This window comes from Meriones unguiculatus, chromosome 6 (assembly GCF_030254825.1).
Source record: "Meriones unguiculatus strain TT.TT164.6M chromosome 6, Bangor_MerUng_6.1, whole genome shotgun sequence".
NCBI classification, from domain to species: domain Eukaryota; kingdom Metazoa; phylum Chordata; class Mammalia; order Rodentia; family Muridae; genus Meriones; species Meriones unguiculatus.
This window is the reverse complement of record NC_083354.1, coordinates 67,898,959-67,916,242: the sequence shown is the minus strand read 5'-3', so window position 1 is coordinate 67,916,242 and position 17,284 is coordinate 67,898,959. Positions and strand designations below refer to the sequence as shown.

Genomic DNA, 17,284 nt, shown 5'->3' with positions numbered 1-17,284 from the left:
TGGTGCTGGTGTATACGAAATAGTTTCCTATTGTGGGTTTGGGCCTCTCACTAATGATGATGAACTTTTTCTCACACATTTAATTGCTCATTTGGAGAAATTTCTTTCAAATTATTCTTAATTGTGCTTCTTTTCTTTTCATTAATAGTTCTTTGCACATCTTACATATGCTTAATAAATGATTTATATATATTTCCCCTATTCTTTGGATTGTATTTTCAATTTGTCAATGGTATTCTATGAAGAACAAAAATTTAATTGGGCCTAATTTATCACTTATTACCGATTAAATCTATTCCTTTTACATGAACATGTTCAGCTGGCTTTGCTTTCTTCCCCTTACGACAGAGTCTCCCTGTGTTGCCCAGGCTGATGCTGAACTCATGGATTCAAACGATTCTCCTGTGTCGGCCTCCTGTAACAGGAAGTCCACATATGCACACCATGTCTGGACTCAGATGTGGTGAACGACTGTTCTTCCTTCCACTGAAAGTGTTGGCTCCCTTGCAAATCAACTGTCTATACGTGTGAGATTTTATTTGTGGACCTTCAATTCTATTCCATTAATCTGTTTCTGCATCACTATGGCAGTAACACACTGTCCTGATACTGTATCTTTACGCAAGTTTTCGAATTAGGAATTGTCTCACATCTTTGTGCTTTCTTTCCAGAAATGTTTTGGCTATTCTGGATCCTTTACACTTCAAGTTTCAGGCTAGTTTGCTCCTTTCTGAAACAAAAACACAGATTTAATTTTATGATAGAGACTGTAGGTCATTTTGACTAATGTTTAAATCTTAATATTAAATCTAACCCATGAATATATGATGAGAATCAGTTACCATTTTTTTCTAGATTTATTTGTATGAATATTTTGCCTACAAGTATGTATACATGCCATTTGCATGCTTGGTACCCATGGGAGCTTCTAGTCCCCTGGAACTGTAGTTGCAAATGATTGTATAAAGTAGCATGAGGATGCTGGGAATCGAACTCAGGTCCTCTGCAAGAACAATAAGTGCTCTTAACTGCCCAGCCATCTCTTCCAGACCCTAGTTTTTAAATTTATTGACTTATTCTTAAATTTTATTGAACAGTGTTTTAAATATTTTAATATATACATCCCCTACTTTAAAAAAACTTATTTCTAAGTATTTTATTCTTTTGGATATAACTGTGAATAGAATTTTCTCCATTTGATTTTAGAGAATTACAATTGATTTTTTTCTATTATCAATCATGTTACCCTGAAAGCTTGCTAAGTTAATCTATTAGCCTTAACAGTTTTGTGTGGCTTTATGATTTTTCACATATAAGGTCATCTCACATATAAATACAGAAAGTTTTAGTTGTTCTTTCTCATAAAAGAAAAATATAAAACATTCATTCATTTCTTTTTTATTGTCTAATTTTGCTGTCGAGAGCCTTCAGTGCAAGCTAAAGTGCTCAAAGCAAACATTCCTATTTTATTCCTGACATTATGGAGAAAGTACTCAGTCTTCAGCCTTCAGTATTTGGTCACTGGCTTTTCATAAAGGACGTCCTGGGCCATCTATGAGGATACGGGATCTGTAAAGAGTGACTATGCTGGAGCTGGTTGGATGCCTTCCCTGCCTCTACTGACATGGATCATGCGGATGCTGCTGACTATTGCTCTGCTCACCGACTTTCCGGTAGTCAGCTTCATCCACATTCCTGGGCTCACCCTCGCTTGGCTAAGCACTCCGCTTTCCTTCATAAGACGCTACCACACTTCCAACACCCACTTATAAAAACTAATCTGTAGTATGGATTTCTTTCCTTAAGCCCCTACCTGTATGTCTCATTATTTCCTTTTGCAGGGCGTCCTTGAAGTAAAAACTCTGAGTTGATGCATATAATAATTACTTTTTAGAGCCTTCACAGAACCAAACTACCTTCTAAGAAAAGTATATCTATCTCAAAACAAATAGAAAACAAGAAGCCAGTTTAACATAATTCTGTGTTAACGCCAATCTTCATTTTAAAACTTTATTAGGTCAAATAATAACTAAGAGTTCTAAATCTGTGTTGCTCTAAAAAGTCACTTAAGAAAACCCGAACCACTAAACTATAGTGAACCGTGTTTTGTTCGGTTTTGGTTTTTTGTAAATAGTTTCTTATGAAACAAAAGGTATAACAGGAGCAAGCAAATACAAAAACCTCTTTTGAAAGTATTTTTACCACATAGTCACAAGATCCATTTTAATCCAACAAGATCTTCTTACCAGTATAAGAAGACTCCAAATGGACCATTATTTTATTCTTCCATGTTCCTTCAACTCAAAGATTTTCACGTGAAAACTAATGATTTTAGCTTTTCAGATAGTCAGAAGTATCTTTAAAGGAATGCGCATGCAGCATTTGTTCAGATCACATACGATACAGTGAATATTTTAGTGTCTCCCAGACACCCACGGTTAAATAAGCTCGAAGGACACAGTGCACGGCACTTTCTTCCACAGGACCTTTAGGAAGTTGGCATTACAGAACAGCACAGCACCACAATAGAGACAACTACATGCTAGAGACGCTACATGGGAAATAATGAGCCAGCCTACCACAAGTACACAGCAAAAAAGGGATGGCAGCTGTCCCCAAAGCCATGGAGGAGACGCCATTCCCAAACTGGCCAGCAACGAAGAATGCGCTCGCTTCCCCAGAACCTCACACCAGCTCCTTTCTCTTGTAGGAGTCACAAGGAAGCAAGACTGAGCTACATTTGTTTCTCTCAGGTATGGCAGCATTCCTGCCATCAAAGTCCCAATACTACCTGTTTATAAAAAGATGAAATAAATGGAATTGGCATATTATTGGTTTTGGAAATAAGAAACCAACATGTCCTCATGGCCTTAGAAAAGGCAGCAGTCAAGGCACGAACACCTCCCTATCTTTTGGCCAAAGCATAGAGACAGCACAGCTCCCCCTACAGCTCTGTGAGTGCTGGCTCCTCTATCAGGGTCTGCTATAAGCCCACCAGGCCCCACCTTGTCACTCAGTTCTCAGTGAAACATTCTCATACATATGTTCCCAAAAATCTAGTCTTAAAAACCAAATGGCTGTAGACATATGTGAAAGCAATACTTCATAAAACTTGAAGAAGTAACTTCATCTACTTTATTAAACCATTTGACAACAACAAAAACATCGCCATAAAAAGCTAGCTTGCTTAAGACTTTACCTTCACGGTAGACTGAAGGCAGGGGACTCTCTGGATCTGTCTGCCGGTGTCACAGTCCCAGACTTACACTTACGTTAAGGAACAATTTCCAAATGGAAGTTTAAAACTTTAGTTACGAGGTAACATTTCTAATTAACAATGAAGTCACAGGCATAAAGAGTCAGACAAGCATTAAGCAAAGTCTAAGTCAGCAGTGTGTACCCTGCAAGTCCTGTCCTCGGGAGCAGGCCTGTGAGCTACAACTTCCCCGGAGGCCATCTGAAGGCACCCAGCAAGGCCTGCCCTGCAGTCGTGAGCTCCTGGGCCTGGCAGCACTCCTGCTCAAGGGTACGGCCGGGAACAGTTTGCCACGATACAGCAAACATGTACATGTTTTATACTAAACATTTCCCAAAGGTCCCACAGCTCATACAGTGCACACGCATGACTACATGTGCCTGTTCCATGTAACTACGTGTTACTGTGACAATGAAAACAGCTGAAAGGCCTCCCGCCACAGGGTGAGGGTTAGTTTGACTTAAGGAACATGATGGTCTTTATAAACTTTGAACACAATTTTCTATGGTGTTCATCTTCATATCACATACATGAAGATACCATATAATATACTTATAAAAAACATAAATGTATGGCAAATGCATTTCATATCATGTCTGATATATAGTTTATATTAAAAACATAGTTTCATAATCTAGTTAATTGCATTTGATTTTTTTATTAATTCTAGTTTACTCTTCAAATGCAGTTAATAAAAGAGTCTGTATCTTCAGACGTTCAGGCCACACTAAACAAACACCTCGGTCTTAAGCACGTTCTCTCCCTAAGCAGAACATGCTTCCTGGCCGTCAGTCTCCCAGTTCTGACACTACCCCATAGACTTTCCACTCATCCCACTATTTGAAAGCTTAGTGCTGGGTTCTAAGCAACATTGGTTCTTAAGACCCTGACTTGACAAAAACAAACACAAAAATCTACCACCAATGTTTACTTCAGAAAGTTAAGTAACAGTGAAAGTCCAAGGAGAGCAAATTTAGAACATCCCTAACATGAATATCAAAGCTCTCTGGGACTTTAAAATAAAAGTGATTGAGTAATATGAACAGCCGCGTGTGTCATGCCACAGGTAAGTTCCCCAGAGTCTCACCTCTGCACTACGGATAAAATGACAAGAGCCTAATCCACAAAATGATGTTTTCCTCAAACAAGCAGCAGTAGCAGGCCTACTCTGGTCTAAATTCTGACCAGGTCCCTCGCAAGCACACAGAGGTCAACGCTTCAAGGGTTCCCTGAGATGTTCTCCCTGCACACATTTGCCCAGAGACTGTTCCAGCTGATGAACTCATTCGAAGTGGGACATCGAGTCAGGCCTGGGTCTAGGGACGTCTAAAAGCATTCCTCCTTTGGGCTTGCTTCTGAACTTCACAGTCTGCGAGCAGACTTGTCACAGCCACATGACAGTGAAGCAGGACAACGGAGGCTGCAGTCACCCACAGCACTTGGCCACGGGCTCCACAATGCAACCCCTCGTGATGACGTTATGTTCACTATTTATCAGGAGGGTGTGGCGCCCAGCTTCAGATTGCGGGCGGACAGCACGCAGGCTGCTGGCCACCTCCACCTTAATGGCATGTACCTTGGGCGACTTGCTATCTCTACCTTCTCATCTGTGACAATGACGAAGTCTTACCTCATAGGGCCATTTTCAAAGGTAGATAAGTCAATAAACACGTAAGACACAACTATCCCAAGCACACACAAGCGCTTTATAAAACATTACCATTTCTGTCATATGGTAAAGTCTAACTGGAAAGTATGGGAAAGCAAAAAGTACCTTGCTTTAAGAAAATACTGTTTTAGAATACCAAGTTTTTAAAACTGGGCAGAGGATAGTACACTTTTGTGCCGACTGACTCAGCAGCAACAAAGGTTCTCGTGGGGCAGGGGTGAGGCAGAGGGAATTAAGTGTGTTTTGCCATACATGAGGGAGAAATAAGTTATTCCCCAGTCTAACTCCCTAATCCTGAGCTCCCTAATTGAGAGAACGTTTTAAGGCCATGTGCCTCCATCCCTCCCTCTTGCACAACTGGATGTAATAGGTGCTCTAGAGAGGGCCACCTCAGCCACTACTTCCAGTCACCGGACACTTCAGGAAGTGTCTCAGAAGAACATGGGAAAACCACCCTGGTCAGCAGAGCACACAGGCCCACACAGCTGGGCCAGCAGAGCACACAGGCCCGCACAGCTGGGCCCCAGGCTAAGGATATGCGAACAGTCCGGTCGGCAGAGGCTGTCAAGATAAGCTGACTACTCCCCTCACAAGAGTCTAGGGAAGGAAATGCAATGACAGCCGTTATCTTCTGCGTGTGTCCTCTGAGTTCCAGAAGTTTTTCTCCTGTCTGAAATACAAGAAAGAATGTCAAGAAGCTAACACTTTCCAACTTAAATAACATTAAGAATATCTATGTAGAAAATAAACATACATGCCATTTAAAATTATGTTTGGAATTTAAAAATTGTTTAAGCAGTCAAATAGATATAATCTAAACAAGTAAAAGAAACAGCTGTGGGTAGTTTTTCTATCTTCTAGTCAGTGTGTTATTTAGTATGCTTCTCATAGTCGGTCTAAAGAAATAATCTTTCCTGTGGCTTTCAGGACCATGAAGTTCTGCAGGACTTGCAGAAGTTTACCCTGGAGAAAGAAAACAGGGAGTCTCCGGCGCATGTGCACAGTTTAACTCTTTATAGAAGAAACAAAGTCGCGGTGCTCTCCAGGCGTGTTTAACCCAGCAGCTATTCCACCCGCTCAACATCTTCTTCCATCAGTTTCCCCCTCACCTCCTTTCAGATCTTCCCAGGGCTGCAGGAGTTCATGAACGTGTTTACGGCACAGCTGGCCTTCTGCATCCAGAGTTTTTAGAAGCATGGGTTCAACTTATTTCACTTTTTGTTTATTTAGAAACAGTAATATAGCCCAGGCTCGCCTCAAGTTTATTATGAAGCTAAGGCTAGCCTGGATCTCCTGAGCCGCCTGATTACAGCTGTGTACCAAGATGACTGGCCTGGCTCAACTATTCGCAGACTAAAAGTACATTGTTTTCAGTATGTGTGGTGGTATATATCTGTAATCCCAGACCTCAATATGCCCAAGCAGGAAGAATAAAAGTTCAAGGCCAACCTGGGCCAGACCATGTCTCAGTCAATCAACAGAGAACAAATTGTACTGAACATGAAAAGACTTGACTTGTCATTATTTCCTCCAACATTTGCATATGATATGTACACTACAGGTAATTTGAAGTACATGGGAGAATGTGAGGAGAGTATGTACAAAATTTCACATGGGCATTTGAGCCCGCAGTGTCGGGGGGAAGAGGGCTGGAACCACCTCTATGGACACTTTGATGTTAAAGGCTGGCCCTTTAAGCAAGACTGCAGAAAAATGAGGACTGACAGTGAGAAGATAACTAGATTGAGAAAACAAGGAAGAAAAAATAAAAATACAGCAACCTGCAGAACAAAGACCACAAGGAGAAGCCCCAGAAAACAACCCCTCACCCCATTACACAGTTACACAGATTAGGTCAAACATGACAAGAATTTTTAGTATGCTATCATACAAGGTGGAATAAAAAACTGGACCATCTTACAAAAACTAACAATTCTTTTTTGATGTCACTGCATAGTAGATGACTATCCAAAGTTTGTTCAGTAAGATTTAAACTCTCCGAGGCTGGAGTGGCTGTTGCTGCTATTGCCAAACACCCAGGTCAGGAGGGTCACTATTCCTGTGACTCCAGCTCCTCGGTCCTAGACCTCTTCTGGCCACACACACACACACACACACACACACACACTTAAAATATTATGAAACATTAGTCCCTGTTGCAAATAAGTGTCTTTAACCCTTCTCAGATATTAGCCAATCCCACATGATAATAATATGGCAGCATACTGAGTACCACACAGTATCAATGAATGAGTATTCAACCATCCTGTATCTATTCATTACAGTCCACATTTAGTTGGTACATACCTGGGCATTCCACACAACTATAAGTCCATCATCGCCAGCAGATGCAAATCTGGTTTGAGAAAAGAAGCCATGAAGAAAAATTTAAGTGGTGAGATTTTTTAATGTAATGTTTTATTAATAAAATTATATTTAAAATAGATATTAATATTTGATTTCATATAACAGGAATGTATTAATATAGTAACTACAACATATAGATTAAACTTAATATGAATTTTAAGATCTGTGATTATATCAATATATTTGTATTGGTTTAATATGCTGGTCAAATATTAACAAGCTGATAATATATTTTTATTACTATTAATAGTGACTAACCATTAGATAAATTATTCTCTCTGTGTCAAGCTCTGTGCTAACTTTTTTTTTTAACTATCAAACAAAGCATTAGGTCTCATTATAGCATTTACAAACAAAATTTGTTTGTGTTGATTTTCCTCCAACCCCAGGAGTCTGCTTTCTGCTTCCACGTCACATGTGTTCCGCTGTCCTCCCATTTCCTCCACATTCTTTTCCCCTGTGGTCCCTTTCTAGCCTCCTAGCCCACACTAGTGCTCACACCCACATGACTTAAACACTAAAGGCTTGACTCCACCTGAACAAGAGCACACACACTTGTCCTCTGAGTCTGGGTCACAGGACTTGACACAATACATTCCAGGCCCACCAATTTTCCCAGAAACTTGTATTTTTTTTACAGCTGAATTAAATTCCATTGTATACAAATACAACACTTTTCTTATCCACTCATATGTGATGAACATGTGAGATGATTGCATGCCCTGACATTCTGAATAACTCATCAATAAACATGGATGGGCATACCTGTCTGTGACAGATACAGAGTCCTTTGAGAAAGCAGGCTCCACCGTGGTCCTACTTTTAGTTTTTGGATAAACTTCCACACTACTTCCGGTAATGTCTGCATTTCCACACTCTCTCACCAGCAGTGAATACGGGTTCCTTTTCTACACATCCTTGCAAGCATGTTTTGTCACCTGTTTTTTTTAATAATATGCATTCTGACTAAAGTAAGATAAAATCTCAAAGCAGAGAGAGTGTACGTGTATGCGCGCTTGTGTGTGCGCATGTGCCAGAGTAATACATGCTCATGAGTGTAGTTTTAAGCTCATTGGGTATGTTCTTAATTATAGATATACACAGCCAGATCAGCAGGAGACTTGAATCCAAGTCCTGATGCTGGTGAACAAATAATCTTACCCAGAAGGCCATCTCCCAGTTCCTCAAAGCAGTTTAATTAGTATTTCCTTTATGGCTAAGGCTATGGACAATGACTTCCTTTTTTCAAATTCTATGTATGTATTGTAAGTTAAGTGTGTACACACATGCATTCAGAAGCCAAAGGCGCATGTCTGGTGTCTTCTATCTCTCTCCCTTATCTTTTGAGACAAGGTGTTTCATGAAATCCAGAGCTCATCAACTGGTCAGCCTAAGAGACCAGCAAGCTCTGAGGATCTGCCTGCCCCCACCCTCCTAGCGTCTGGGGTAAAGATGCACTTGACCTTCTAGACTTTTGGGTGGGTGCTGGGCATTTCAACTGCGGTCCTCAGGAGCACTTCACCAACTGAGGCATCTTCCAGCCACTGGAACACTTTTTAAAACACTTGTTGGGGCGACCTTTCTTCCTATTGTATTTAGGTGTGTCTCTGTATTTTCAATTGTTAATTCTGTACCAAAGAGCTAAATGCTGGCAGGATCTTATATTGCCATTTCTATCACCTTCCACTGGGTTTTCTATTTGTAAACGCCAAAAAGATAAAAGGCCAGGCAGCCTTCAATGCCTTAGGCAACCGAAGAGATGGACCAGGCATTGTCTCACTGCTGATTGGTTATAATAAAGAGCTGACAGCCAAAAGCAGGGACAGGAAGTAAGGGGACAAAACTTCCAGGCAGGAAGGATACAGGACCGACACAGGAGAATTGAAGCAACAAGGAGGAGAGCAGAAGGGAGACCAGAGAGGAGCAGGGAGGTAAAGAGCTAGCCAATGTGGTAGGGACAGGCCAGGAAATTGGATGACAGGCTGTCCCAGCAAAAGGCCTGAAGCTTTAAGCTATATAAAAGTCTCCACATCTTTATTACTGAACTGCTGGCAGGATCCGCAAAAATCCCTAAAATAAATACTGGCCACTTGGGTTTCATGTTTGAGAAATGTCTATTTCATTAGCATCGGCAGTGGGGACTGACTGCAGGTCTTTATACATTCTAGAAATTAAATCCTGTCTGAAGCATATCTGGCAAAGACTTTTCTTCCATTCTGTAGCCTATCTGTTCACTTTGCTGACAGTTTTCCTTGCTGTAAGGAACTTTTTAATCTCACGTATTCCCAGCTATTATTTTCTGGACTGTTTCCTGTGCTGCTGGAGTCATAGTCACAAAGTCCTAACATACCAGCATCTTGAAGTACATTCCATTTTCACCTAATAATTTCAGCATAGCAGATACAAATTTTAAATACCTCTTCATACAGAGTAAGAGATAGGGATCTGACGTCATCTTTCCACGGCTGATACTCAGTTTTATTAGAACAACTTGTTGAATAAGCCTGTCCTTATCCCCTGAATATACTCTGCCAAACATTACGCGGTTATCCCTACATGGATTTATTTGGAATTCTCTATTCTGTTCCACTGATTTACATGTCTGGTTTTATGCTACTACAATATTGTCTATGTCATCATGGCTCTGTCATATAATCTGAGGTCAAGAATTGTCATACATTAAAAACCATGAAATCTTATTAGTGATATTTTCCCTTACCCTAACAAACATTAAGTTCTGCAAACTCATTTAACAAATGTTTATAAGCTATCTTGTAAATTCCATGCATGCCAGGCACTCAGGGTCCAAAGACAAAGCACTTCCAGGGTTACAAAGAAGAAACTGCTAAAATATAAAAATAAGAAAGATACAGAAATGACCTTTAGTCTCCCCACTGGCTAAAACTCTGTGATGTAAACCAACCTAGATCAAATACAGTGAAACCAAGTTGATAGGAAGTAATAGTCTAGGGATGGAATTCTATTTTATTAATTTCTCTGTAAAGGCATTTTAACTCTATCTTTAAAGTTAAGACCTCTTTGCTTATCTTGGCTCTTTGATCTTTCTTCATATAATCTGGGTGAGGTTTGTAGACTCTTGGTGGTGTTTTCCAGTGAAGGTATTTGAAGTGCAGAGTGGTAAGAGCTTGCCTGGAGCCAGGAAAAGAAAGCTGCACTAAACATGACAAGAACTTATCTCCTCTTTACCCTCACTCCCTCTACTCTTAGAGGTTCTACATTACACAGAGTAAAACATTCTACACATAGTGAAGTAGAAGTTTCTGGGTTTTTTGAAGACTGAGTTTTGTCATGCAATATTTTGCCCAGGTTGGCGTGTGAGAGGGCACATGATGTTTTGCTGTGACCCTTACGTGTACGGGGCATGACTCTGACCGGCTGAGAACATCTGTGGACATGGGATATAGAGAGGCCCACTCAGTGTTTCAGAGCTTTTTGGATTGACATCGCTGGGCTCATCTTCATGCTTCCACATTTGACTTTGCAGAGAAAGATGTTCCAGAGAACTTCTGGCGCAGTCCAACTGAGTCTTGTGGCTTTTGCTGATTTGTCCCTATCTTCTGAATCCTGTTGCTGCTTGGTGTTGGCCTTCAGACTGGACTGCTGGCATCCTGATGACTGAGTTTGGTAATCCCCTAAAGACCCATCGACCCCAATCAGCAGGAAGTAGATAAAATAGGTCTACAACTCTTTTCCCTAGTAATCTCCTACCTAAGGTTGCAGAAGGTTGGAAGGGAAGTAAAGGGGCTTAAGAACCCTAAATAAAGTAGGTTTGGTAAAATCTGAGCCTACACATAAGTTCTATCAAGAGGATAATTTTCAAATTATTATTCATCATAGTGACTGTATTATAAAATCAAACAAGCACCATTTTTAAGCAGGCACCAAACACAGTGTAAGTTGTCAACTCGTTATTAATAATGAGGCATACCAGTCTATAATAAACGCTAGTAATTCAGAATTATATCTAAGTAGTCTTTATACTATTATTCCCATCTAGCTGAATTCAGGCATTTTTAATAAGAGACAAAAGAAAGACAACTGATTTACATATAACTCCTATATTAGCAACCATTAATAAATGATGCCCCACTAACACCTTGTCATTTATTCCATCTGTGGTAAATCCCTACAAGATCAGTAGTGGATTTCATAAACCTCTGAGTCGTCGGTGGACAGTGTCGGTGGAGAGCATCAGTAAGAGAGGAGTTAAGAACCAAGCGCGTACACAGAGTGACTGTCCCACAGGAAGGCCTCCGCTACTGGATTTGCACTACCTGGGAAGCACAGAGTCACACTTCCCTCTCCCAAGGCTTTCTTCGAGGCTCCACACTGAGCTCTGGGTTTAAACAGCCGCGACTCAGCTTCAGTCTCTTGCTGTATTCAAGGTTCAGGGAATCCCACACTCAGTTCTCATTTCAACACACTCATCAGATCTCCCATGGTAAGAGGTAAGGGACCAAATATAGTCAGAGTCCAAATAAGTTTTAATGAAACACTACACATTTTAATAGAAAGAAGACTATTTAAGACTCCTTAGTTAATAAGCTAGAAGCATATAACAGTTAATGACAATCCATATACACTGTTTATATTCATTTCAAAACGTAAGTGATTTACAAACTGTGGTGAGTACATGGAAACCTGTTGTCCTAGCCCACGTATATACCCGCAGAACCAACTGAACTCGGTAGTCTAAAAAAACAGCCCACCAAGTCATGGGAGAGACGTGCAGGTGGGGAGGGGTGTGAGTAGAGTTGGAAGAGAGGGACTAAGGGTGGATGTGATCAAAGCACACTGTCTCCGTGTTTAAAACTCTCAAAGAACAAACTTTTTTTAAACTTCTTTTTTCTATGCTTAAAAATGTGTTCTCCAAACCCAAATCCTCAACACTGCCTGGAGTATCAACAGTAATTGCTGGAAGTAAATCTTTAGTGGTTTGGTTTGGGGCCTGTTGATTTCTTGGTATTTATATAGTGCGAGCAGTGAGGGCAGGACTCAAAGCCTTAAGCTTTCTTTGGTATAAAACATCAATTTGTATTGATCCTCCAAACCCTTATAATTGCTTTTCTCCCGTTCAGAAAGGCTACAGATTTAAAATACTTTTTTCTAACCCTGATTTTTAACTTCTCATTATTGTTTTCTCGTGTTCGAATCTCGCAAAGAGAAATGAGTTCACAGTGAGCGATGACTGAACTGCTGAGAGCTTAGAAAGGAGATAGGGAGCACTTTGCCTCAAACTGGAATTTAATCAGCAGCAGACAAAGTTAACTCTAAACAATGCTCACCACTAATGCATGAAGTCACAGTCAATTCTTATTGCTCAAAGGTCAATTACTGGCTTTGTAGATTCTTCAGCCTTTCAGCTCTCTTATATATATTCAATGGCTGATTTACTTATTTCTTTCTTGGCCACTTCAGTATTTACTGTTACTGCTCCACAGTGAAAACAAAGCTCTGAAAAGCAGCCAGTTCCTTTGCTACACACTGGTATCTCTTATAAGATAGCTCACAAAGGTTAGAAGGCCATCTGTGGGCTACAATTATCTATTTGGCTATAAAGATCACTAAAAATTAGTTGCATTACAGCAGCTTATCTAAAACCAAATTCTAGTTGGTCAAGCACATACTTTATCTCCAATCTAGAAGTGGAAATTCAACTCAAGAATTTCTAATACTAAGACACACTGCAGTTTCTGCAAGGAAGTAATGAGCCATTAATCAGGTAGTGAGGAACACATCAGTACAGCTTATGCTAGTCAATAAAAGAAAGGTGACTGCTACCACAACACTTTATGGTACAATTTATGTTAAGAGAACCCAAAGACTTAAGCCTCAGTATAAGGCATTGAGAAAACCGCTTCTCTACAAAACACCAATAATAAGTTTATGGAGATAATATACAACAAGCATTCAGAAATGTACAGTATTTCACAAATGTACAGTATTTCACAAATCATCATAAACTGTTATAAACACGTTATTTTATGTAGCACTAAGGGGGGAAATGTTACCAGTTATACCTGAAGGGCATCAATTTTGTGATGTGTCCAAATTCCAGATGTTAAAATGAAGAAACTTGTGCTACTTGGAATCAGTAGAAGTTAGTGCTGTGGTGGTTTGAATGAGAATGCCCCACAGGTTCGTACGCCTGAACGCTTGCTTCCCAGCTGGTGGAACTGTTTGGAAGAATTACAAGGCATGGCCTTGTTGGAGTAGGTGTGCCACGGGTGGCAGGCTTAGCGGTCTCCGAAGTCCACGCCAGCCAGTCTCTCTGCCTCAAGCTGGTGGATCAAGGTGTGAGTTCTCAGCTACTGTTCCAGCTCAATGTCTGCCTGCTGCAGTGTCCTACCATGATGACTACGAACCCTAACCCTCTAACTGTATTCCCTCAATGCACTCTTTCTTCCGCAAGTTGCCTTGATTATGGTGTCTTCTCACAGTAATAAAACTGTAACTAAGATAAGTACCATATCTATTAATCTTTTTTATATAAAGTTTTTTTTTAATTTTATTTTATGTGCATTTGTTTTATCTGCATTCATGTCTGTATGAAGGTGTCAGATCCCCTGGAACTATAGTTACAGACAGTTGCAAGCCACCATGTGGGTGCTGTAAATTGAACCTGGGTCCTCTGGAAGAGCAGTTGGTGCTCTTAACCACTGAGCCACCTCTCCAGCCCAGTATCTATTAATCTTTATCATGCTAAACTTTCTACTCTGACAGATCTTGGTAGGTCTTCAGTGCTAGAGATGCTTTACATCTTTTCTCTAGTAACTAATAGATCCAGCATGCAGCAATTCATTAATGTATATACACAACTTGGACAGAACATAGAATATATACTGTAATAACAGCAAGATACATTGTCCTCTCAAGTTTTTGAGAAATATTCCCCAAAAAAGACTATATTACAAATTATAGGTGAAATTTTAAGTTAAAACAAATAGGAATTATACAACATATGCTGCCAGAACACAGTGAATTTAAACTAGAAGTCAGTATCAAAATGATAGCTAGAAAATGTCCCAAGATATTTAAAAATTTAAAACGCTTTTAAAGGTTTTTATCTAATTGAGAATGCAATGTCCTAGTGGTGTCCTAGTGGTGTTTTTCTCTGCGTTCTAGAGTTCAAGTGTTATCTTTCTGCTCTCAAGACACTGTTCTACTGGCCTTTACTGTTATGGAGGACAGCTGTGGGAAAGTGCAAAGTTCTCTAATTTTATTACTCAACCCAGGCTTTTGGGGGTCCTATTCTGAAGGCCTTTATGGTTTTCACGTGCTTTTCATCCACAATGTATGACAACTCCACTCCACAAGTCCGGCTTCAAGGTCTGCAGCTGCAGCGTTCCCGGTTGAATTCCTTGAAGCCTCACCTCTACTGACTGATTTTAATTCCTTAGCTACGATGAGGAGAGCCAGTTCTTCTAGAATTTTGGTGCATTTGATAGATTATCAAACCCCTGAAACTGTGGAGATTCCCCTAAACATGCAGATCCCTGGAGTTTCTAAGCCTTAACTTTATTTTGATTTCCAGGAGGTCATCACACCTATCCTTTTCATGCTGATGGCTTTAAGCATTACTTTCTTTTCAGGCATCTTTGTCATTGTAAAGATAAAGTTAGTGACTTCTTTACACACAGGAGCATATACATGAAGTCATACTTTAATTTCAAAATAAACATTTTGAAGGTGTAAAAAAGATATGCTTGTTAAATGACTAAATAAGCAAACATTTAAGTGCTTCCAAGCTCCATGAATTGTAATAATTAATGGTATTAATGTAACCATATCTTTTCATTTTACATTACTAATGTGTCACTCTATGACCACAATAAAAATATCTTTTTAATTAAAACTAGATTCCCACCACACAAAAATAGTTCCTTTTATGGCTCAGACATAAAGTTCTTATAGATACCTGTGAGGATTTATTAATTTGAAACCTAATTTGTTTGTTATGGCTTTACATTTTTTATTGTTTTTTAATTTTTTTGAGATTATATCATTTTCCACTTCGCTTTCCTCCCTCTATATGGCTCCTTGCTCTCTTTCATATTCATTGTCTCTTTTTTGCTAATTACTGTTTTATATGCACATGTATACACACACACACACACACACACACTCACACACATATGTATATATATGTTTTAACATATGTTCCTAAATACATAAGTACAACTTGCTCAGTCTGGATAATGGTACTTGTAGGTGTGTTTCCAGGGTGAACACTTGGTTTGGATGAGCAATTGGTGAGCTCTCCCTTGAGAGGACTAGTTTTTGCACCCTCAGCATGCCTTCTCTGCCCTTAAACCAAGTACTTAAAAGCATTATTGAGTCAAGCGTGGTGGCACATGCTTACAATCTGTATTCCAGATGGAGAGGCAAAAGGGTGACACGTTTAAAGTCAATCTGAACTCAAGGCTAGCCCGAGCTACAGAGTGAGGCTGTGTAGAGTGCTTGCTTAGAGTTTAGAAGGCCCAAGTTCAGTACAGAGAACCACTAAAACAGTTTTAAATAAGTCTTTGAGATGATAATGAAATGGCTACTAATAACTTCTATGCATGGAAAAACAAGTTTAACAGGGAGGCTGTTTAATAAGGAGCTGCAGCTGACGGAGAATGCTTCACCCTCTCTGATGCTGCTTACAAACAGCAAATGTGTTACTAGGGAGTAGGCCTGTGTGGTCTGTGGATATACCCCTTGTCCTGACACCAGGAGTCAATAGGCAAGGGCTCCAGGCCTTCAAGAGCTCCTGGTGCAGCACTACAAACCATGCCACGGGATCTAGACTGAGGGAAGTCTACAGTGTCAAGGTAGGAAGCCACCACTCCCTCTAACGCCATCACTTTGAACATCTCAGAAAACATATGCTTATTGTTATTATCTATGTATGCTGAAGGCACGGCAGAGCTCTACAAAGATTGATAAAAAATAAGGAGGTTTCACAAATAATTTCTGTATCCACTACCTAAGTGTTCATTTAATACTTGCTATTCAAGTGAAGCAATTTCAATTAAGTCCTATAAATCAAAGGACATAGGAGGAAATGGAATCCCTAAGTGTAAATGCAAAGCTTTCCGTTTTTAGCATCTGCATAACTCTAAGAAGACAGAAAAGCCAAGCTACCACAACTGTGGCAAAACCAGCTGGTGGCTGCCCTGCTACCCAGATCACACGGGCTTTCTAAAGCATGGCAAATAAATAAAAGCAGGTTGAATGGATGCTTCTGCAACGCCTAGGTAACAGATAAAGCTAAAAAAAAAATCACAACAAAAAATAACTTTACAAAAAGCCCAACGAAGGTGGAAGTGCGTCGTAGAGCCACCTTCTCCTGATCTCACGTCCTATGGAGGAATCTCCACCCCCAGACAAACAGGCCTGTTCCCTCTCCTCCGCTTCTCCTCCAAGACGCTCAGTTCAGCCTCTTCTGGGTTTCTCTGTGCACTTGTCTGTGAATAGAGAGAACACTGTTTTTGCAGCAAGCCTCCCTGAGAGAGAAAGGCTCTGCTGTCAGCCGTCTCAGTGGTCTGGGGGCAGTGTTCCTGAGTCAGGGTGAAGCACGAGCAACGCTGCTGTGTTTGCCAATAAGCCATGTCCCTCAGCCCGGCTTTTCCTCAGCTGCAATTCTTCTCCGGTACTACTTCAGTAAAGCGAGTGTAATGTGCCTCTTAATGTGATTCCTGTACTTGCTCCAACCAGCCCTGCTCTCAAAGGCAGACATTTTTAATGTGGAGTATTTACAGCTCCCACCCAGGACTGTTTGAAAGTCCAATGGTTTCGTTCACAGAGTACCTCCCATGTGTGCCTCAACGCCTTAGCTGAGAGGCTGGGCACCCAATAAGAAGTCAGGCCCGGCAGCACAGGTCTCTAACTCCACAGAAGAGGATCCTGGAACCTGGTGACCAGTCAAGCCAAAATGGTGACTTCCGCATTCAACGAGAAACCTATCTTAAAAACTAAGGCAGAGA

At 40.4% G+C, this 17,284-nt stretch overlaps 1 protein-coding gene across 2 annotated transcripts in view; it reads right to left on the bottom strand.

Moving 5' to 3' along the window:
- Positions 1 to 17,284, bottom strand: part of Wdr41 (WD repeat domain 41) — a 50,087-nt gene that overhangs the window by 20,649 nt on the left and 12,154 nt on the right. For both annotated transcript variants that reach the window (XR_009592382.1, XM_060385590.1), the window contains exons 3-5: positions 7,233 to 7,281; positions 5,464 to 5,595; positions 3,200 to 3,262 (exon numbers count right to left, since the gene is read on the bottom strand). Coding sequence is in view for 1 of the 2 variants with exons in the window: in XM_060385590.1 (XP_060241573.1) it covers positions 3,200 to 3,262; positions 5,464 to 5,595; positions 7,233 to 7,281 (244 nt within the window). In the remaining variant the exon portion in view is untranslated. The remainder of the gene's footprint in view (positions 1 to 3,199; positions 3,263 to 5,463; positions 5,596 to 7,232; positions 7,282 to 17,284) is intronic.